At 37.0% G+C, this 24,241-nt stretch overlaps 1 protein-coding gene across 3 annotated transcripts in view; it reads left to right on the top strand.

Moving 5' to 3' along the window:
- LOC150082780 (protein O-mannosyl-transferase Tmtc3-like) overlaps positions 1–23,002 on the top strand; it is a 204,851-nt gene extending 181,849 nt beyond the window's left edge. For all 3 annotated transcript variants that reach the window (XM_090377595.1, XM_090377596.1, XM_090377594.1), the window contains 14 exons: positions 4,073–4,325; positions 5,476–5,624; positions 5,771–5,854; positions 9,962–10,099; positions 10,738–10,831; positions 12,311–12,442; positions 13,227–13,309; positions 15,651–15,723; positions 16,111–16,197; positions 16,575–16,648; positions 19,549–19,669; positions 19,993–20,094; positions 20,206–20,289; positions 21,137–23,002. In XM_090377595.1, the coding sequence (XP_090233721.1) occupies positions 4,073–4,325; positions 5,476–5,624; positions 5,771–5,854; positions 9,962–10,099; positions 10,738–10,831; positions 12,311–12,442; positions 13,227–13,309; positions 15,651–15,723; positions 16,111–16,197; positions 16,575–16,648; positions 19,549–19,669; positions 19,993–20,094; positions 20,206–20,289; positions 21,137–21,421 (1,759 nt within the window). In that variant the 3' untranslated portion in view covers positions 21,422–23,002. The remainder of the gene's footprint in view (positions 1–4,072; positions 4,326–5,475; positions 5,625–5,770; positions 5,855–9,961; positions 10,100–10,737; positions 10,832–12,310; positions 12,443–13,226; positions 13,310–15,650; positions 15,724–16,110; positions 16,198–16,574; positions 16,649–19,548; positions 19,670–19,992; positions 20,095–20,205; positions 20,290–21,136) is intronic.
- Positions 23,003–24,241: the final 1,239 nt, after the last annotated feature.

Raw genomic sequence — 24,241 nt, 5'->3', positions numbered from 1 at the left:
GAATCCATTGATCATCTGTTTAACATCAACGTCCGACTGGAACCGTTGTCCTTTTGCCTTCTTAAGTAGTCCAGAGATGCGAAAGTCTGAAGATGATAAGAAGTGACTGTGGCAAGCGTGTTCCACTGCTTCCCATCGAAACTAGTTTAGCGATTCCTTTACAAACATTCTCCAGAGCTTTCAATCAACGAAGGGTGTAGGCGAGATGCTTTCTTAGAAGAAAAAAAAGAGAGAGAGAGAGAGAGAGAGAAGAGTTAACTTATTAAAAACTTACCGAAGAAGCATCCCAAACAGAATTATAGCCTTCCCATTGGTCCACAATTTCATTTATCGATTGCAAATGATGACGTCAAGGTTGATGAATACGAAAATCCACCCAATAGGAATGGAACTTCTGCTTTCGCTTTGTGAACGACTTGGGCCATCTTTGGCGTCACCCCGACCGACTGAAAGCGAAAATCATATTTCGTCTCTGAATATTTGGGTCACGTGTGACTCTAATACGATTTCATCTTTCTCTCTCTCTCTCTCTCTGATGTATTTTTGCTGTAATTCATATTATTCTTTTCTTATTTTTTTTTTCTTTCTCGAGCTGATCCATAATTCACCAGTGAGGAAATTGCAAACATTAATCGTATCTGGAAGTGCATAGCGGCACCCGTTGTGTGTTTCCTATTTGGTCTTACTTGAATACATTTCACCGCCCTGTACGGGCCTTTGTGCCAGCACGTTCGCAAAGTGTTTGACCATTGTCATTTAAATCTCCCGTCACATTTTGTGATGCTTACAAGATGAAGCTGTAAACAGAACAGACGATATTCAAACGAACAATAAACGAAATCAAAAAAGAGCAGCGCTGAGCCCTTCAACAAAAGCAACGAATTCATCATGGAAGTTACTTGTTGATCAAATTTATCTCTTGTTTCCATTACCTACCGCGGTGAAATTTTTCCAGGGAGAAGAAGGGGGGTGGGCAAGCTTAAGTGAGGCACTTAATCGCCTCTTCGAAAGGAAATGAATGCCGTTTCCAGTTTAATTTCAAAAAGATTTAGTACCCGGATAGACCTACAGAGGGCGCTGATCGTCGTACAATATATAGGTTCGTGGTGAGGCGATTGAATAATCTCGGTAAAATATTATTTGTGTCATGGAGATTTATTGATTGGACCCATGGAAGATCAAATGATGAAAAAACCATGGTTATATTTAAACTCACAACAAACAGTGTGTGTTTGTGTGGTTACAGGTTCATCAATCTCCAGGATCGATAGGTCTTCCTTCAGAGAGTGGATTGTACACACGTCCCTATGATGGGCGTCCCTTATTGTAATGATAACTTCAACGTACCCATCTGTCTTATGTATGATTAACTGTCTTGTTTTTGTGTTGTCTTAATCCACCGTCTGTTCAAGTTGGTACTTTCGGAATAACTGTTTGTCCTTGATATTTGATAGCACTGCGTGTTTGAATTTTTAAGAATAATCTGTTCCATTTTTACTGAGAGGGAGAGTGCTAGTTGTCAAGGGCGGCAAGTGTTCTCTGGCACACACCCTTAAAGTTCTAACTCCACCCTCAATTTCAAACATCTATCCGAAGCTTCCAATGGAACAAAACCAACCAGATATCATTCTGCAACCTCTTCCAGCTGCTCAGTCATTATATTATCTGTCATGATAATATCTTTTCTTATATATCTATTCACATATCAATTATGATTACATCTTTCTATCATGGTATTTTCCATCATTTATCTATTCCGGTATCATGATACCACCTATTTTTATCCATATCTGTCTGTAAAAGAATGGCCCGAATTGCTGAGTCGCTTCAAAGGGAAAGAGCTAGTTGTGAACCAGATGGTAGAAAGTGTTCTCTGGCATACCCTTAAAATTCTAACTCCACCTATTGACTTCCTCCAACAAATCCAAGCATTTATCTGAAGCTTCCTATGGAACAAAACCAACTGAATATCCTTCTCTAAACTCTGCCAGCCGCTCACTCGCGGGAGATGGGAATTGGTCTCTCTTGAAGACAAAATCACAGCTTTCCGGATCACCTTTCTTCTAAAGACGCTGCAAATGAACCACTCATGTTCCGTTACTACGGATAAACTACTAGCAATAGCCACTAAAGAGCTAATTCTATCAACAATCTTAAGAATGGATATGACGCCAGCACCACTAAAACTCCCCTCCTTCTATAAAGACACACTGCACCGCTAGAAGAACCTAAATCTTCATCACGTCGAGGGAACATCACTCCCTGCCGTACTTTCGGAACACGCTTCTGTAATAAAATGATAACGGCCCCTGCAACTGATGACCATCTCCTTTTTTCTACGTTGAACTGGGCAGGCTTAAGAACCATAGACGACCTACTCACACCTCTCCTTGAATAGAAAGGATCAGAAGACTTGCCCATTAAAACCATAAATGCAAAGCAGCAACGCAAACTACTAAAATCAGCAATCGCACCAGACATCAAACAACAAAAAGGACCGAAAATGTCACTGGATCCTCACCTGAACCAACCTTTATTACATACCAGAGCCTTGTTACCTTTGTCGCCTACACCCTCCAAAAAAGTATATCAGCTAATTATGTCACGCCACACAGTCACGATTATTCCGTCGTCCACTTGCCATGCTCTCCATATATCCTCCTCCTCCCCACAAGCCACCATCTAACTTTCAGTGACACCTTCCGTACAGGACGAAATATTCCAAATCGGACTCCAACATCCAGTGGAGACTGACACAACATCCTTCCCAACCCCACTCAAGGTACAGACGTTCGTATTAGTGCCTTCAAACTACTGCCTCTTCTGCACCACTCTAGGTGCCCTGGAATACACGTACCTGTCCTGTTCTATGGACAACAAACTGATAAAGTATGCATTGGATGCTGGAAGGCTTGCCTGCAACCACACCCACAAGCGGAGGACTACTAGTAACTGCTTCACTCTAAGCAGACAACACACACCACTGCAACTGCAACTCCTAATTCATTGCCGCTAAGGCCATCATTTACAACTTTTACTTGAAACACACAAGAAGCAGAGACAACGTGCCTCCTGTTGACACATCAACGCAACATCTCAAGTGGAGTCTACGAAGGAACTTGCAGGGAAGAATTCTGCTCGGACTTTACCATCACAGACCCGGATTTTTCTATCCTCTTAACAGCGAATGGAACAGTGCCGGTCACCTCTTCACCATCACTGAAAAGTCCATCACCTTCAACGTGTGACCTCAAGTAGAGACTGATCAAATGCCAATAAACTGTCTTAAATTCAAGAATCCATCTCTCATGATATTATCCATATCAATCTTTCATGACAGTATCTGTCTTATCTGTCCTATTGTCTACCTATCATGGTTCTGTAACCTGGGAATATCCTGGAATTTCTCCAGACACACAGATACAACCGTCATAACTGGATCCCGAACAGAAACGCGATTTCAGTAGAGTCCACATGATGCCATTTTCCCCAAAATCAGCCCTTTCCTTGCTCCATACACCTTTGCAGACGCTGGCGACGATGCAGTGGCGTCAGAGGCAAACGAAGCAGTGGACGACGAGAATGCAGCCCCACTTAGTCATCTGCTAATCCTGCTTCTGGAGAAGGGCTCATTGTAAAAGATCTGTTTCCTGTTACTAGTCAGCGGATTCCTCGATAATCCTGGCGATATATCTGAGTCTTTTCCTAGACTGCAAACAGCATCCAACTGTTTGGTCATAACGACCCAAAATAAGGTAATTTGCCATGTTGACCATCCAATTTCTGACAACCCAACGATCCGAACTCTTTCAAAGTCCGTCAGCTGTACATAACGTTGTCCTACACGTATTAAAGGCACTCTTAGACAGTCATTCGCTCACCGTTTTGTTTTCCGACTACCGTTTACGCACTTGTTGATTGTTTACGTCCATATACGTCTCTGTAAGATAATGCGGTGTATTTGCGATGCTTATTTGAGAGCAGTGTACGTAAAGGTGTATATGTTTGGTACGTATAGGAACAAAATGTTGGCCTGTTTTATTTATTACTCTTTTTTTCTTCTTTTTTCCAGGTTCGACAACCCAGCAGCCGTTACACATTTTCCGGCAAGGCAACTCACCTATAACTATCTGTTGTCCGTGAATGCGTGGTTACTTTTATTCCCGTGTGATCTGTGTTGTGATTGGACGATGTCAACAATACCTTTGATCACGTTTCTGTGGGATATCCGTAATGTGTGCACCCTGGCACTCTACATTTCAGTGTTTTCCATTGCGTGGGCTGCTGCGAAACTGGAGGAAGACCAACGAATTGCTCTTATAATGGTACTAAAGTTTTCTTTTATGTGTCTAGCCTTAGTTTAGTATTCGCAGAAGTAATCTTGCCGTTGTACACTTAAAGCCACGAATGTAATCGCTTTTTCTTGCTATTTCTAATCTTCAAAAAGAGAAAAGGAAAATTAAAATCACTTCTCTCATTCTCCCTACACTTTAGAAACCTTTTACAACAAATAAAACTTTGAAAACTTCTGAGTCAGCTTAAAGTAAAGAAGGCTGGCAGTACAGAAAAGACAATAAATTTGATCGAATTTCCATTAGAATGCAACATTCCAGGCTGTGTAATCCTAACGTGAAACTTTCTGCACGATTGTGACGTCACTGTGACGTAACAGGCGCTAAATAATTGTAATAGGTTACACGCAATTTTCCTATTGCGTCACTGTGACGTCATGCGCTAAATTGTAATAGAATCGATTTAATAGTTTTCGTGACATGTCTGTGACGTAACATTCGAAGTAATTGTAATACGTCGTATGTAATTTAACCTACACGTCACTGTGACGTCATGCGCGTGATAATTGTAATAGAATCGATTTAATTGTTTCCTAATACGTCACTGTGACGTACCATGCGAAGTGATTTTAATTGGTTGGATGTAATGTTTTCATATACGTCACTGTGACGTCATGCGCGAAATAATTGTAATAGAATCGATTTAATAGTTTTCGTGACGTGTTACTGTGACGTAACACGCAACGTAATTGTAATATGTTGTATATAATTTATGCTCTCACGTCACTGTGACATAATGCACGAATTAATTGTAAGAGAATCGATTTAATAGTTTCCTGACACGTCACTGTGACGTAAAGTGCGAAATAATTGTAATAGCTTTGATGTAATTTCTCCCATATACATCAGTGTTAATGACGTAATTTACGTAATAATTGTAATAGAATCGATTTGTTTCCTGACACGTCACGGTGACGTAATATACGAAATAATTGTAATAGGTTAGATTCAATTGTATTCTATTACGTCACTATGACGTGTGTGACGTGTGTAGAAAAATTTGACGTATGTGTGACGTATATAGGAATGGCTAGCAATTTGTTGTTTAATATAATTGTAGCAATATTTTTTTTTTTGCTTTTTGAATAATGGCGGAGGTTGCTTATTTTGCTTTTCTTTATAGGCAATGACGATGGTAATTCTTCCTTTCTTGCCAGCGTCCAACGTTTTCTTTCCAGTGGGTTTCGTTGTAGCTGAAAGAGTTCTATATCTTCCCAGCATGGGGTTTTGTATGTTGGTTGCTCAGGGTTGGAGCATACTATGGGATAAAAGGTATTGGACTTTCAAGAAACGCTATATAACCTTATAGCTGGAAAAGCTGTTCATTAATTCCGATTAAAATCAATATTAGTTGCGCATTAATTACGTATTTGAAATTTAAATGAACGATGCGCAATCATTATTTATTTTCTTTGTAGGTCGTGTAGGAACATGGCCGCCATTGGCCTACTCTTACTTTTATTACTTCATGTCATTAAAACTACACGCAGGAATCAGGACTGGTAAGTAAAATATTAGCTGAAAGTAACTTTAATTTTAAAAATTAATTTAACTAATTAAATTAAGTTTTTAGTTGTTTTAAAATTTAATCAATGACTGAATGTTTTAAATATTTAATTAATTAATATAAAAGTTGTGATTAAACTTTTTAATAAAATTTTATTTTGTTTTTTAGTTGAATTAATAAGCTGAACAATACTTGATTTTTATTAATTTTTATCGCTCATGGCAAGTTGCACTTCTTAAATTTGAAAATACGATATTGATTTTGTCAAATATGGAATCCAAAGTCATGATGAAAAGATAGAATACTAAAACGAATTTTTTTGGAAATCTTTAAAATTATAATTAAGATGACTATATAATATTATGTAATAATTAAAAAGGGTTTAGCTTATTTACGAAATGTTTAATCTTTAATTAAACGCAATAATGGTTTCAAATGGCAAAGGTACAGAATGTTATGATTGATGTGTCAAGAGAATTTTCCCTCACACTGATTTCTCCATTCGATGATCTTTTTGTGATAACAGCATCAATTAATAATACACTCCTAGAATTTGAAAACTACCCCAACCAGTTTGGAGTAAAAATAAACCCAGAAAAGTCTGAATTTATGATATTCTCCTTAAAGAAAATACCTTCTTATACTGAGCCAACACTGTGCAATTCTCCTATCCCCATCGTCAATAAGCATACTGATCTTGGGGTTGTTGTACCTATTCTCTGCTTCACTAGCCCCATGGACAAGCTGCTCACCCAGGCAGCTCGACTCCGATGGATTGCCAAACAGCATTTATATTATATTAATGAAGTCACAACTACCAAAAAATATATAAAAACCACGATATACCCTTACTCTCTGTTTTTATATGCTGCAGATGTATGGGTATCTGCTGCCCCTAGCACAATTAGGCCACCTTTTTCTGCTCAGTTTTGGCTCTTAAAATGGGCCATAAACAAACATAAACTTCCTCTAAACTTAAGAACAACTAAAATGGTCAGTTTGATGCAAATTCACAGGCTTCCCATGCTGATTAGGGTGAAACGCTTCAAAATGATCGTTGGCACGATTTAGGAACCATCATAGGACTTATGCTCTTGGAGTGTAGTCCCTCAGCGTTCTCTCAGAGCGACTCCAACTCTGTGCCCACATCTCAGCCGTCTCCAGTCTCCACCTATCTGTTAGGTTTCTGCCTTTTCAGCTGCTCGAATGTGCTCAGTCATAGGATGCTGACCTTAATAAGTTTGCTTGCGACAATTAATCCCCAGGTCAGGGAATAAAGATGCTGCATCCCTGAGTTGTACTTCCCTGTCTCTGATCCTTCTCCTTGAAGCTAATCTTAATGCCACGCACCAACAGTACCATCTGATATGAAGATGGCTTACTAACTTTTCAGTATTATAATGAGTAATGATGAACTTACTACTTCTGTTCAGTGTAAAGAACGTTGCCTGTGAGTTCCCTCTTTTTCCTTGTATTCACTGTCACATGTATGCAGAACATTCTCTAGCTGATGGTGGTTTCCTTCTGTGTGCTGGATGTAGGAAGTGCATCGACTTTAAATTATTGGATGTACTTTTTAGGCGAGATTGAGTCTCTGAAAACGCGAGTTGATGCCCAAGATAAAAATTGAACTAGGGGATCGCTAGCGATCCAGATTTTTTAATTCGTTGTCGGGCAAAGCTCTCCCGAATCTGTCCAATCTTTCAGTGGAGATTTTGTTGGGAAAATGTCGTGAGAAGAAAAAAATGTTCTATGTCTGCATTTCTGCCCAGAAATGATAGTTGGGTACAGATGACGAAAGCATTGTGGATTAACTGTGGACTTGAAGAACTGTGGGGAAATTTTTTTTTCTCCGTGTCAGCTGCCTTAATTAACAGAAGAAATTTGTTTTGTAAAGATGGAATTCATTTGAACAGAGTATATGTGGGGTTTTATAATGTTAGTGAGGAGGCTTAAGGGTTCGAGGAAACTGCTAATTTGGAGGATTAAGGGGCGTTAGAATGATGTAGATAGTGACATCGGCCAAAACCACACTTGCATCTTCCTGTGAGTATATATGCCTGTAAATACCTTATAAAAGGCACAGGCATTGAAAAAAACGATTCCTTGATTGAACAAAAAGCATATTTTTGAGCTCTGTTAAACCAATCAGATCCACGTGGATCACAAATATCACTGAATCCCACGTAGTTTGTGACGCATTTCTCTTCAATTATTTTAGGATTTTCCTCCATTGTATTCTGATTATTATATCTGAGTATATAATACAGAAAAGTCTCGATAATCCGATTTCTGCTTAATCCGAAGTCAACCTTAGCAAAAAAAAAAGGAAGCTAGGCATATTTTTAAATGGCAAATTTTAAACTTTTAAATCTTATGTATTCAATTTATGAAAATTAGGCGGATTGTTTGATTGGAAAGATTTAAATTGCCTAATAAATGTAATGATCTTTAATGCTCGCAGCAGAACAAACTTTGTGCCTTTATCACGAATTGCTTTGGTATTGCACTTCTTTTAAATAAACAACATCTTGCCATATAAACTTTTTTATTGTATCATTCCGTATAATTCGAATCCAACTCTTTTTCCCATTAGTTCTAATAATCGAGACTCAACAGCAATATGAATTATTAATAATACAGTTACTTGTATAATATTGAATTAGTCATAAATGCCAAAAAAGCATTGATAACAATAATGAAAGGCGTTGCTTGCTGTTGGAGGATGACCTTTCATACCGCTTCTGTCATGGGGTTTCGAGTCGAAATTGCTTACGAAAAGTAAAAATCAAAGAAAGGTAGAGGGGGGGCTTATGAGTGTAACCTGTGTCTGTTATTCTACAATCGATTAGAGGGAACCTATCGAAGGTCCATGCCGTTGGGTATTTTGGTGCGCGTTCTATAGATTTCATGGCAGAAAGGGGATCTTAAGAGTCTGAATCAGGAATTAGGCTGAGAAAGGAACGCTAGATTCCAAAAGGCTGAAAGTGTCCGAGGGTTCGTGTAGCTTCTGCGATTCAAAATAACAACCTTTCTTGAAGGAACGAAATAAAGATTGCAGCAGTGCGGGGGAGGGTGGAAGTAGCAGAGAAAATACCCTTGTTTAAAGAAAGCAAGGCAACAGCCTTTCGCAGACTCCAGCCCTAGGGCGAAGTTCCATCGAGAGAGAGAGAAAGAAATGGAATGGGTGGGAGTGACGGAGGGAGGGGATGGGGATGGTTAACGGAATCTTCGGCTAAAACGGAAATACGGCTACGGAGAAATTGTATCAAAATAAACGACAACGTAGCAGGTGCATCGGGCTCTCTGCTGCAATCGAGTCATTCTCCTTTAAAGATGTCTGGATAAGAAAAGAAGTGACAATAAAAGAAAGGAGTAGCAAGGCTATTCTATTACAGAATGTACCAGTCTTTTTGGTACTTACATTTGTCGCCAGGATGGACCATTAAAGTTGGCCACACGGCTATCAGCGGAAGGAGACAAACCCTCCCCTCCCACCCCGAATATGTGAGTAATCCGGAAGAGAGAGAATCCCATCAACCTGTAGCTCGTTTTAACACACTTAGTCGAATAAAATAACGTAGACAGTTGAGCACCATACGTTTCGAAGCCCTTCTTGGTTCTTCATCATCAGATCTGAAGACAGAAATGTGTGATGTCGTATAGAATATAAAATCACTTTGTATAAACTTTTTATATTTCTTATTGCGGCTCTGTACTTCTGGAACTTCCTTGCATACTTCAGAATCGTCCACTGTCCATGTGAGATGGTTTCATTATCTTTCGAATGCCTCAATTAGACAGCTACGCTTCCTTATAGGATAAGAACATCGACTAGTCGCGGAAAAGCACTTAAATATATTGGAACAGAGAGTCAGAGTTGTTGAGAGAAGTGGATCATGGTGTAGGGCAGGTTTTATTGTCTCTTCTAATTATAATCAATGGGAGACGACATCTTTCCAAAGTACAGCACTTACAGAGAGTTCTGGTTGCATCTACTTGTTGAGTTCGTTTGTTTTTTATTTAAAAACACTATAGTTTGGTAATTACTGTGTTCTTGTTCATAAATTACTGTTTTGAAGTAATCTCTCTTTCTTTCCAGGCATTCGGAATATTCTTTGTATAGTTCAGCCCTTGCAGTAAATCAGAGGAATGCCAAACTCTTTAATAACATGGGTCAAGTTTTAGAATCCCTTAACAGGCAAGAGGAAGCTATTAGGTGTTACAAAGATGCCATTAGGTGAGTTTATTAAGATTACTTTAAAATATTTTAACGTAATACAACCTTTGAGCCTTATACTGTAGAAAATACATTAAAAATTAATTGATAAAATATATATATATATTTTTGATATTTTTTAAAGCTAAAATGCACTGGGTTCTCTATATTTTTGCACACTATTGTATATGGGTGTGCTACTTTGTTAAAAATGCTTAGAAACACCGCTCTGAGAAGGTATACAGTTTGTATAAGGCATGCCTTGCTCTTTTTTTTGCTCAATTTTTTCTCCTTTTCGCAGTTCTCCACTGTGTAGCATTTCCTGTCTCAGAACAGAGGGAATAAATGTTGCTGACGTGTCTGACGAGTTGAATTCTTTTAGTAATAAATGTGCTCTTGGAGTGAAGCAGCTTTGCATTTTAATAACTTTCAGTTCTGGAGATCCTCTTGGTAGCACAAGTGGAGATATCTAATTGCTAATTATATTCCTGTATGACGTGAGCGGTGACGTGTAATTGCTACTTTACATCCTTCTGCCCTCCCCCTCTCTACCCAAATGCCTACTTCAGTCTTATATTATCGATAGTGTTCTCCTGGTGATGTGTCGTGCATGCATTCATGGATTTAAACTGTCTTCTTTTATTCCGGCTCTTTTGTAGGATCCAGGCCGATGATGTAAGAGGATACTTGAATCTTGGAAGAGTGCTCACGACGCTTAGAAGATACCAAAAAGCTGAGGAAGTTTATCTTAAGGTTAGTAAATTAGTACTTATATCAAATTTTAGTAACAGTTCCGAAGTTATTAGCCACTTTTAAGACGATGTAACAACAAAAACAATCAACTCCTCTTTAAAACGTATGTTCAAATCCATAACTTTTTCAAAATCAATTATTTTATAACGCTGGAGTTTAAGTAGTACCCCTTCTTATATATATACACCCACACAATGCGCTACACTAACATCCAGCCACTTGAATATCTAAAAATAACCTTTATTTACAGGAAAACTAAAACCTTTTGCTTTTATGAAGGCTTCTGGTCTCCGTGGAACATTCTCCATCAGTTTTTTGTTAATGTCTTCCGATATTTCAAAGTGGTCACCATTTTAGCTCTATTATTATTGTCCATGACGTCTAAATACGCCTCAGAATTAATAGTTTTATCCAAAAACAACCATTGTCCCAGGCCATCACGCTGCCTGCATCAAACTTCATTGTCGGGACGATGCAGTCGGGCAGGTAGCTTTCTCTGAGCATCACCTTCAGGTTGGTAGACCACGTACTGTGAATCAGCGGATTGGTGTCTAGATATTAATGGCAGGACAGATATATATATATATATATATATATTTCGAAGAAAAATTGAAGATGGTAGACTACCGGATATATAAGTTATTTCAATTCACCAAAATGTAATCCATTATTGATATTTTTCGTAGTTTTTCCCTTTCCACAAGGTTGCATTCTTTTAAGAAATTCTAAAAAGTATAGAAATCAGTCGTGGAACTCATCCATTTTTCAACACTCGCTCTATTAAATCGTAGCTATATTAAGGATTGTTTTGGCGATTGTAAAAAGATATTGATAATAAAATATTTTTAAAAAAAGTAGGCAGGACAAAATGTTCGTTGATAAAAAGTTTACTTTTTTTTTCCCCTCCTACAAGACATAAATCATCGCGTTTGTAACCAGAACGACAAACTTCTAGTAACGTTTGTCCGTGTTTGTCGTCAAGGTTGTGTAGTCAATGATTTATCGTTTTCAGTTAGAAGAGTAGAAAAACTCTTTCTAAGTGTTTCTAAAGATCTTGTTTGCGTGTTTTTGTTTTTTTTAGATAGCAATGAGAGAACTGTTCGATGCCACGTTTGCCTTCAAATTAATTTCAGATCTTTTGACCCTTTTCGATAGCGAAATCAGTCACGTTATCTTTGATTACAATATCAGTCACTCAAGTGTTTGTGGAGATAAAAAAAAGAAAACAAAGAAACCTTATTTTAAAATTTCTAAAGAGCATCAGATTACTACTGGTACGGATTACTATTTAAAATAAATACAAAAAGATACTAAATTAGTAACAGTGTTCTATCACTGACGTGTCAAGGGCATTTGTATGCCTCTTTCTTCAGAGTGATGTAAGTTACCTTGAAGACGAGCAAATAGTTTTCTATGTATTTCTTTTAATTAGCATTATTTGTTTACCGCTATATTTTCTTTTTTATATTCTATTTTCAGGCCAAAGCTTTACTTCCTCAGCCGGAAATACACGAACATGATCTTCATGTTACTCCAAGTCATCTTCAGTTGTTTCTAAATCTAGCGTTTTTAATTTCCCAAAATGACAGTCGCTTAGAAGAAGCTGACGCTGTAAGTATCTTGTACATGGTCCTAAAAATTTTAAATAAAATAATTCAATGAAATAAATCAAATTGAATTGATCGAATTGAATTATTAAATAAAACAAATTAACTTATTGAACAATTCTGCGAATTAAAAAAAAAAAAACGTTTAAATTTGCAAGATAAATTGATGGATTCGTCAATTTATCTTTCAAATTTAATTCACTTAAATATGTATTTTTTTCTTTTTTGAATTCACAGACATTAATTAATTAAAATTAATTTTATTATATTTTTTGCATTTTAATTATTTTTTTAAATTTGCAGATATATTAATCATAATTTTTACGTCACACTCGTAAAAACTTTAAATAAAATAATTCAATGCAATAAATTAAAAATTATTAAATAAAAGTAATTAATGTATTAAATAAAATTAAATTATTAAATAAAACAAATTAACTTATTCAATAATTCTGCGAATTAAAAAAAATAATAATAAAGTGATTTAAATTAGCAAGATAAATTGATGGATCCCTCCGCTAGATGGCGGGACAATCGTATCTGAATCTTCAAAAACTAATCATTTACAGAGATATTTAGAAATGCTTTCAGATGCTTTGATCGAATTTAAATATACATTTAAATTTAATAATTAAATTGAATGTACATTTAAATTTAATAATTAAATTGAACGTACATTTAAATTTAATAATTAAATTTAAATACATTTAAATTTGAGTATTAAATTTAAATGTACATAAAAAAGAACCAATTTTAGTGCATCAACTTTGTCATTTGTTTTCAACTAGTTGTACAGAGAAGCCATTCGTTTGAGATCTGATTTTACTGACGCATATTTAAATAGAGGGGATGTTTTACTGAAATTAAATAGGTAAGTAAAGAATATATATTTCTTATATTAATTTTCTAATAAAATAATGAAAGTATAACCTTTCTCCCCCCTAAAATTACTCGACACACTATAAAAAATGAGTCTAGTTAGTGCGCATGCGCATTGCTCACCAAATTCGATCTTGGAAAACCAAGATGGAAGATGCAGAGTAACTTAATGTAGATGGACAAAAAATACATCAATATTAACATTTAATGGGTATTAAAGTTAGTATAAAGAACAAAGTGACGAAAAATGTCTTCTCCTTAACATTAATTTTTAATAATAAGAAAGGGAAAATGAAATTGCATTCTATTTAAATCAAAAGCAATTTAATTCAAATTTAATAAGTCTCACAGTGACTTGAGAGTTAAAAATGCAACACGACTTGTTTAATGCATTCTTTACGGGATATTTATTTCCTCTGAAAATTCTAAAAAAAAAAAAAAAACTCTAAGGACCACTTTGATCTTTTTATTTTTTATAGGGGAAACCCGTTGGAATTCTACGAAGTAATTAAGGAGAATTGGGTTTAAGCAAAAGTGGAAATGGAGATAAAATTAAGAAATTTGTATTCATGTGACGGCGAAACTCTCTTGGAATGTTAAATTCACGTGGAATAACTAAACACCAATTACCGACTAAATTGCGTACGTTATCTCATTATCAGAAGGGATCATAGGGGGATAAGGGCATCAGTTCTCTTTACTTTGCAAGGCAGTAGCTGGCCAAATAAAAGACGCTGGGAATTCTTTAAATAACAGCCAGCTAATAAAGTCGTTAAGAAGAAAAGCAAGAGGCGAAAAATCGGTGCTTTTCTCTTGGACAGTTTTTCCATCTTTTTTTTTTTTCCTTCGTCTTTCTTCCTTTCTTAAATTAAATAACATTTTTTTTCCCCAAAAAACTTCGTTAATTTTCAAAAGAAAAATTATATTAATTTGACGATTTGGAAAAATGGTTCTAGAGTTTGCAATAATTGGTATAAGGAGGAAAAATTAAGTTTAAAATTCGTACACACAGGACCCTCTGTACAGCGACGCTCGGAGATTACTGCAATTTGTAAGTATGAAAGGATTTCTTTTTTTATTTTTTCAGCAGCCTGCAGTTTCTGACAATCAATGAAGGTTTGTTTATTCTATTCCAGTATTGCACCACGCGAGTGCTTCCATCTCACCAACTTGATCAATTGTTCAAGTTGGTGGGATGGAAGCTTAGCACCGTTTATAACACTAGTTGGTTGTGATGTCTTTCAATTAGAAATTAATTCTAATTAAAAAGAATTTATTCTATTTTAATTCAGTAACTGAACATTTAGAAACAATGTTTTGGGAATCAATTTAAAAAATCTTCCCAAATCTCCTAGTTTATGAATATGGCGCCTTCCTTACAGGATTCTACTGGAATCAAGCAGCAATTCATTATCTTTAAATATTGAAGGAATAAAATTTCTAGATATCTAAAGGAGAATGAAGAAGTAGTAGTATGAGATATATTGCCAAAATAAAAGTTTGCGAATACTTGAAAGTTGATGAACAAGTTCAGAAGATTGGTGTCGTGTTGGTAGACTTGAACTTTAAATGAAATAATACTGAATTCAATCCTTCACAGATCATCAGACATCTTTTTCGCTCGATCCTGTCATAATTTGCCTTTTTTTCCCCCCCTCTCTTCGTCTTCTATCCTTCTGTTTGTTCTTTAGTAAGCAACTCAGCCAGTGCTATCACTGTCTCTTTTCCATTTACATCACGCCCGGCGTTTCTCCCCCCCAAGTTCGGTATAATCCCACTCGGTGTCTTTCCCCTCTTGCTCTTCCCCCGCATCTAACAGGTCGTGCCACTAGCGGGATGCTTTCACTTTGATGTGTACGCTTCTGATCGACTCACACTTTGTCACCTTCTGCCTCTCTGGTTTGGACCGCTGGTGTCATTTTCCAGTTGCTTTCCTCTCTCCCTCAATGGACCTTCGACAGGAAGGGAAGTCAATATTATCAGATACGTGGGGGGAGGATACATTTCCATCCACCACTTCCGTGCTCCACATCACAATCACCCGCTAAAGGCAACTGTGGCCATTTCACTGACAGGACCGACATTGTACCAAATGGTTCGCTATAATCAAAGGATTTAATCAAGCTTTTAATTAGCGTATTTGTTTAATTTAGAGAAAACAGCTGATCCCACTCGCGTGATGTTAACTGCGTGAGAAACTCGATAGTATTATAGCTGGAGTTTCTCAACCTGAGCATCGCAGCATGTTTTGAAACAATCTCTCTAAAATTCTTTTTATTAATCGCGTATAACGTTGATTAGTAACAACAGAAATATTTTTAAATTTGTTTTAGGACTAAAGAAGCAGAAGCCATGTACCACCGAGCTCTCAAATACGATGACACCAATCCTGATCTTTATTACAACGTAAGTATAACCTAATGTTTAAATAATGAGAATGGTTTTTGATTAAGTTTACAAGTTCCTCCACGATGCTCCTAATAATTTGAATTAGCTAGGTTAAATTTCAAAAGCAGTAATCACCTGTCAATCACAGTTAGGCTGCCATCTTACAGGAACGGGTGCGAACTACGAAAAAAGAAACTTTTTTTCTTTCCTAATATAAAAAAAAGTGAAGCTATTCATGTTTTCTATAGATTTCTTAGAAGAAAAAACCCACTATCAGATCTGTTACTTGAAAATGTAGTTTTTATACTAAATATCTTCTTGCTTCGAAGAGTTTTAGCAAAAATCTGTTCTTAAATATAATCCGAAAATCTCTCGAAAAGCTTTTTTTTTTTCTTTTTGTTGCAGCTTGGTGTCGTGTTGATGGATCAAGGGAGGAGTGAGGAGGCTCTGCAGCTTTTTAATAAGGCGTTAGAAATCAACCCAGATCATGAGGTAAGCGAACCGATCGATATTTCCTCACGAGTAACGCGAAAGATACCCCAAGAAGCTGAATTTTGAAAATAACAAAGGAAGCAATCCTATCTTAAAGAGGTGTTTAATTAGGATGGGGACTGTTATTTGAAATTAAGAAAGAGTGCCTTAAAATGACACCATGCGTAGAATATTTTCTTGTAGAATTTGCATAATTTAAAAGCGTGAGGACTAATCACCTATCATAAAGAGTGCTTCCAAAAAGGCTTTGTAGGATAGTGTAGCTTTTAGAGAGTCGATTATCCATTTTATATCTTAGTACATTATCATTTGAATAAATTAATGGTTGTATTTGATTTGATCTGTTCTTGTGATTGTTTATTTTTTTCTGCTTTCAGAAATCGCTTGTCTTTTCGGCCATCCTTATCCAAGAATCGGGAATGTCAATCCACAAAAATTTAGCACGAGACAGGTGAGAATTCGTTTATAATCTTTGCTGTTATTATGCTTTAGCTATCAAAACATCTTCAAACCGATCCATATAAAAAGCACGAATAATATACAGTAGGAGCCAAAATAAATACGACAGCTCTTGGTGACAAACTCATTCGTTACGAAACAGGTTATAAGCTTTAGCGTTCTCAGACGTTTTAGTCTTTTCGCTGAACCCTACCCAGAAGGTGCCACTTCTGTGTCCACCAGTGTCCTCTTCCTCCTACCATAAATGTGACAACTTCACCGGAATGGACATAAGCCATATGAAGGACAATACAACCGGACTTGACATCCACCTGGGCCTGACACTAATTGGTGCTCAAGATCACGAACGATTTGACTTCAACCACTGGAGCACAGACATGACGGACGGCAGATGGACAGGCCAATCGGACTTGACAGACTGACGGACTCGAATCAACATGACATTGACCTTATCACAGACCTGGACACCTACCAGGACTAGATGTTGACCAACTGACGATGACATGAGGCGGCTTGCCGATAGCACACCACACGGGCAAACTGCACCGCGCTCCCTTGCGTGGTGCCTTTACTCCCATTCCCAGGAGGGGGGAGACGGTTCTCTGTCCCCTCTCCTCCCTGCCACCCCCTCTTTCCTCCTGGTGGAGCCTAGGCCGGCCTCCCTGACCATATGTGGGCAGCCTAAAAGTGGGGAAAATGGCACCCATCGGTATTGCACTACTCCGATGGTGCAGTGTGTTGGTGCCTAAATGCACAGTTAGAGAAGTAGACCCAACCCCGGCTCCTCGTGCCAAGGACGAGCACTAAGAGGCAGATCCGCAGGTGGGGTCCGCTTCTTAGTGGTAAAATGGCCTGTTTTTTTTTTATATTTGCACACTCTAACACACATTATACTCCGGGTCTATTTGTAGATATTCTACTTGAATCCAGAGTACACGGTGAAGATGGACGTTAATCCGGTGCCACTTCAGACAGGTACATACATGCATACCCATCTTCTACATTTAACCCCCCCCAGTCTCCGGTCTTCCCCCTATTCTAACTATACACTAGCGTACGCCCCACACAAGTTCCAAAGTTTAATTATGTCTAAATTACATCGTTTATACTTCTTTTTAGGCTTTTCCAATCCTAGCGCTCACCCCCCCAAGTTTTTTTTTTTTTTTTTTACATTAGGCACTAGCCGCTGAAAGCTCAGGAAACTAGGTCGCACGGCCTGCTAGAGTAAAATATAGAGCTACTAGATACCTGGTCTGCCTCCACGGGGCCAAGTGTGGGCAACGGTGAATCCCAACTGTCTCTTTAGCCGTAGGGGCCCAACGGCTAAAGGGCCAGAAGAACAACGGTGCATATACATAGATCACACACTTATAAATCTCTGGTCTTAACAATGAACTGTGACACACAATAATGTATAAAACGCGGAGATGGGGGAACCCCCTGGTTCCGTTAGACACTTTACACTTTATGGAAGTAGTTTCAGGAGACAGGAACCATTACAAGAAGAGCTGGCCAGTGTCGCAAGAAGGCTATATCAACCAGAACGGACCGCTATCTGGCTCTAACAGCAAGACCGAACCCTACAATGTCCTGTTTTCAACTGTCTCTTGAGGTTTCAGATGCTACAGGTGAAAGCAAATCCAACCGGACTGTGTTCGGAAGGCTCACTTCAAATTGACTCTATGCAAGGAAGCTAGTGGTTTGTATCCCATTAACACCAAACCATCGCAGAGCTCGTCGAAACTGGTGCCATGAACAGCTGACGGAGCCCTGACAAATGGGGTACAGTTCTGTTCTCTAATGAGTCCCATTTTAGCCTATTCTAGCAGATTCTAGGCGTTATTTCATCTGGAGACATCGAGAAATGTGGTACCATCTCTCCAACAGAGAAAGGGACCTTTACGGTGGAGGCGGTGTTTTCTTGTGGGGCGGAATAATGATCAACGGCCGCGCCCCCGATCATGTTTTTGATAGGAGTACTGAAACTGCGCAGAAGTACCGAGAACGGGTCCTCGAACCCTAGGTGCGACTCTTTGGGTGTGCGGTTGGTCCAGATTTTGTTTTCATGCACGAAAACGCCACTGCACGTAGAGCTCAAGTAGCAGAGGAATATCTTGAAACTGAAGATATCCGACGACTGCTGTGGCCAGCACAATCGCCAGACTTAAATCCGATCAAACATGTGTGGGACGCTCTTGGCTGTTGCATTACACACTGACAACCAACTCCTCGTTCACTTGGTGACCAAGGTCTGTGCTGGTGGAAGAATGGGATTTGTTGCCACAGAATCTTATAAATACCATTATATGGAGTATGATTCACCGCTGTGAGGCCTGTTTAACCGTTGCCATCTTACTGATGTCACGTGACCATATTTTTGAGCATCTTGTATGGGCTTCCTTGTAACCGTTTCGGTAATTCTTACGCAGCACCTATAAATGTCTCTTATACCCGTCCGAAGTTTCTCGCTGTCTCTGCCTGCTATCTCGTTGGTACATAGATCCCAAAAAAAAAAACTGTTTGAGGTTGGGGGTAGGTTAGGGTAAGTCGTCACTTCTTACGAGTGATCACAGAGAATTTCTTCTCCAGTTTGGACGCAAAATGTTCTCTGCATGGGACAGTTTTATAATCTCGCTTACACCTATTATTGATGATTGGAGTCACTAAATCCACCAGTGATCCTGGAAGTATCAGGGACACTGCTTGGATCCTTGATGAAAATCAAATGAAGGACATTTGAATACCTCCTTTGAAACGCTTCAATAAATAAGTCATCCAGTTGATTAAAAATCACATTTACCCATTCAAGTTACTTAAAGGGATTTTTATATCTAAATTAATTAAACATCATTAATTAATACGAAACCAATAAGCTATCTTTTGTTTACCTAGATTAGAACGGATGGTTGTTCAAGGCAAACAGAACGAAAGGATATACATCAATCTCGGTCTTCTTGCTGTTGAAAATAATGACGCTAAAAGTGCTGAACACTGGTTCAGGAAAGCGGTTCAGGTAGGCATTTCTCACCACATGACTTGAAGCTAAATTATAAATTAACCTACAACTAAAAATATTTTTTAGCTATTTTCTTTAAAAATGATTTTATTGAACTAGCTTAACATTACGCATACACACAACTGTAACAAAGAGCAGAAGAAGCCAAGCAGACAGAATTTATTTTATTAATTTTTTTTCAATAAAACTTTCCAAATAGAATAAAATTTTAAAATCTTCAATTCCAATTTAATTTTTAAACTGATATAATTTTTTACCCACGCATTAAGTGTATTTTTATTGATGTCAGGTCCTCAATAAACGTGTCATTTCTGTTGTAGATGCAACCCAACTCACGAGGTGCTTTATTTAACCTGGCCCTACTCCTATCGGAACAACATCGCCCACTAGAAGCTATTGGCTATTTAAAACAACTTTTACAGGTAAGTTGTATTGTTTATTTGTTTTCCATCAAAAACTGATTCTCTCTCTTAAGTGACAATATTTTCAACGTTACTTTTTTCCTTTAAAATCTTTTTTTTATTTTTATCCAGCACCATCCAAGCCATGTAAACGGATTAATCCTACTAGCAGACATCCACATTACCCACCTAAGAGATCTGGAGGCAGCTGAGGAGGTAAAGACAATTCTTTAAAATAATATTAAGAATTATTTAAGAAAACGTAACTTTCTTAATAGCTTCTTAATTCCAATGTGATATGAAACAATCACATATAAAAATCCATTAACGGTTCATGCTCAAATTGGGGACTCGTCTCGTGTGAACTACCTTAGAAGATCATCAATGGACATAGAAGACATCTTTATTCATGGATAAGAGCGCTCATTGATTCCTGAAGATGTCTAAAAAAATAACCAATATTTTTTTTCCCTAGAGCATCCTAGATCATGAATAATGTCTTTGCGGTTCATTCTCTTTTATTCATACCAAAATTGATAAATTTAATATTAAAAATACCGTATTTTCCGGACTATAAGACGCACCGGATTATAAGACGCACAAATTTTAGAAGGAATAAATTTTTCTTAGGAATAAATGACAAATTATAGTGTGATAAGCTAAACGCCACTAGAATATGCTAGGCATCAGCAGTGTTGTTTAATCTAAAAAAAACTATCATTAATATACCTGCAGACCATAAGACGCAGGGAAATTTTAGATAGCATTTTCCAGGAAAAAAAAAAGTGCGTCTTATGGTCGGGAAAATACGGTAACTTATTAATTTCAGAAACTTAAAACATTTATAAATAAACGACAAATTTTTATATTATACTTTTATAAATAAATAAATATTATAATTGATTTAAAAAATAAATTAGATAAATTATTAAAATAAAATGAAACAATAAATAAATTTTAAAAATTGTGCCCCTGGTTCAGGAACCAGAGGGCGATATTTTTGTTGATAGCATTTTGTATTTCACTAAGCCTAATAAAAGTGTTTTCCTCCATCTACTTGCAGTGCTACAAGAAGGTTCTCGGCATTGATCCAGACAACGTGAAGGGATTACATAATCTGTGTGTGGTGTACGTGGAAAGAGGAGAACTGCGACGTGCTGAGCAGTGCTTTAGTAAAGCATCAGAAGCGCATCCGAATGTGGATTATATCAGACAACACCTGGAAGTTACTCGGGACCTTATCAACAAGCAAAATCCTCTACAGCAACAAGGGATTGAGCAGGAACTCCATAACGGACCTGATTCTGCCGTCCTACAACACTTCGCGTCTTCCCCCACTATTAGGTGATCTCCAAGTGCGCGTGGTTGGATAATATTTTGTGCTTCTCGGTGGAAACACGATCCAATCGTGGTAACAGTGTGATAAAGAACCTCACTCGATCTCTCTCTCTATCCGTGACATGAATTTTTCGTGACGGGAGAGGTTTCCGTTTCTCTCCACCAGACGTCAGCGAGGTGAATGCAACTCAAGTCGAGATAGAGGATTATAATTAAAAGAACGAACAGCCTTTGTGCTTAAGACCCTTTGGTGCATCGAACTGGAAATAAAAAGCCTAATTTATACCACATCCCTTTCTCTAGTGGGACGGATCCCTGCATCCGACATTTTTTATACAGGAGGACTGCGAAGTAGTGCGTAAGACATCCCTGGGTGCCATCAGACCACAAAGACTTCGATGTTATTTCATAGGACAGTTCAGTTGAATCCGTTTGTCTCTTTTTCATGGATTTATGAGGACCACGCTAAGTTTGATATTCTAAATAAGTTGTGTTAAATTAACCAATCTATAGAGTCCCTTATGGCCTTCACTAATTATTGATTTTATGAGTGAATTCAGTTATTTTATTTACAAATTGTAGTTAAGAGGGATCCAACTGATTTTCCTCGATAGAAGCGAAAAATGCGAGTCGTCTGCAAAGTTTTCTTAATATTAAGATTTTTAGGACATTGGGAACCCCCAGAAAAGTTGCCTCCACGAAAAAAAAAAAACACATCTGCTGCCTTGCCAGATCTAGATATGTATGTATGTATATATATAATAGATCAATATGTCTCGTGCGATTTCTCAGCGTTTCGCTTGACCTTTTTGCATATACGGCAGTGAGGTGTATTATGTACACTAGCCTGACATTTTATACATATCAGATGCCTACTGATAGAAGGCACAAATATTTGTGCAAGATTTTGGCCCGCTTTTTTCCCCTCTCTCCCTCTCTATCTATCTCTGTCTTTCTTCTGCACGAGATAAAGAAAATACTCCCCAGACTTAATTATTATTTTAATTAGAATGGAAAATATTTTTAAATACTCAAGAAAAGCTTCACGAAGTCGGTTTCAATCTTCATATTTAGGGTATGACCTTTAAAGGTCATTTAGGACAATAATTAATGAAATTATCATTTGGTATGAAATTAGAAAGCATCCATACTTAGGGCTAGGCCTTTAAAGGTCATTTAGGACAATAATTAATCAAATAATATTATTTGGTATGAAATTAGAAAGTAACTATATTGATATTTAAAATTACATAGGGAGTACTGAAAAAAACTTAATTAAAAATGTATAATCCAAAGTAAAATTGAACCAGTGCTTTTTTTCGAACTTAACAATAGTCAGCGGCTTCTTCATACTTAGGGAATGACCTTTAAAGGTTATTTAGGATAATAATTAATCAAATAATAGTATTTGGTATGAAATTAGAAAGCATCTTGATATTTAAAATTAAACAGGGAATACTGAAAAAAACCTAATTAAAAGTGTATAATCCAAAGTAAAAGTGAACCAGTGTTTTTTATTCGAACTTAACAATAGTCTAAGGCTTCTTCAAACTTAGGGCATGACGTTTAAAGGTTATTTAGAACAATAATTAATGAAATTATATTATTTGGTATGAAATTAGAAAGCAACCATATTGATATTTAAAAGTTAATAGGGAATATTGAAACAAACTTAATTAAAAATTTATAATCTAAAGTAAAATTGAACCAGTGCTTCTTTTCGAACTTAACAATAGTCAATGGCTTTTTCATACTTAGGAATGACCTTTAAAGGTTATTTAGGATAATAATTAATTAATCAATTAATAGTATTTGGTATGAAATTAGAAAGCATCTTGATATTTAAAATTAAACAGGGAATACTGAAAAAAACCTGATTAAAAATGTATAATCCAAAGCAAAAGTAGACCAGTTTTTTTTTGTTTTTTTTCTAACTTAACAATAGCCAATGGCTTTTTAAAAGGAGTTCGGTTTGAAATGCAGCAAGTGAGAAAATTCTTCACTTTAAATTTTAATTTAATTTATTTCAATTTTAACAGCATTTCTCAGCTGATTTGTAGATCTTAATAAAAGTAGATTGGAAAAGTAGCACCTAAGTATTTCCGGTTTTTACTATTAACGAGAGCATCTAAAATTGTGGGTTAACTAATACTGAAGTTATGACGTCACAATTTCAAGGTTAAGATTTAGATGAGGTTAACGTACTGAATGCCTCATCTGTCTATTATTTCACTATTGGTGCCAAGCAGTGAAAAATGCATTTAAATTCAAAGGACGCACTAAATAAAAAAAAAGGGAACAGCTAGGGTATCAGCAAACATTCCCCCTGCCCCCTTTTCCCCTTCTCCAATTTAAGTTTGTGCACTTGTGGGTTGTATGTGGAAACAAAATTTTACCTGACTGTGATATTTGCAATTAGTCATCTCTCTATCTTTCTCTCCCTCCTGTTGCTGCAGTTTAATTTGAGAGACGGGGGTCACGTGGTGCTTTTGAAGTGTTAATGCCCGGTTCGCGCGCATATTCCTGTATATTTTGTATTTATACTAGCAGGTACCATTTGTGATATCTTGAGCTTGAATACCTTCCCCTTTTTTGCAATACCGCGTGCAATTCCTGTGCCAAAAAAAAGAAAGAAAATTCACTGCAATTATGTGTAAAATGCTGATGACTGTACATGTGAATCTTTTACAGAGAATAAATGACCATATTATTCTTTTCTGTTGCTTATATGTCAATCATTTTTCATTATCAACAAACATGTTGAAAATTGAGTTCACTCTTTATACAACTGTGCATTTCAATCCTACCGATAGATGGCAGCCATAGACGA

This window comes from Mastigoproctus giganteus, chromosome 7 (genome assembly GCF_048544385.1).
Source record: "Mastigoproctus giganteus isolate SK-2022 chromosome 7, ASM4854438v1, whole genome shotgun sequence".
NCBI classification, from domain to species: domain Eukaryota; kingdom Metazoa; phylum Arthropoda; class Arachnida; order Uropygi; family Thelyphonidae; genus Mastigoproctus; species Mastigoproctus giganteus.
The sequence above is the reverse complement of the archived record's forward strand: the minus strand, read 5'-3'. Positions and strand labels throughout refer to the sequence as shown.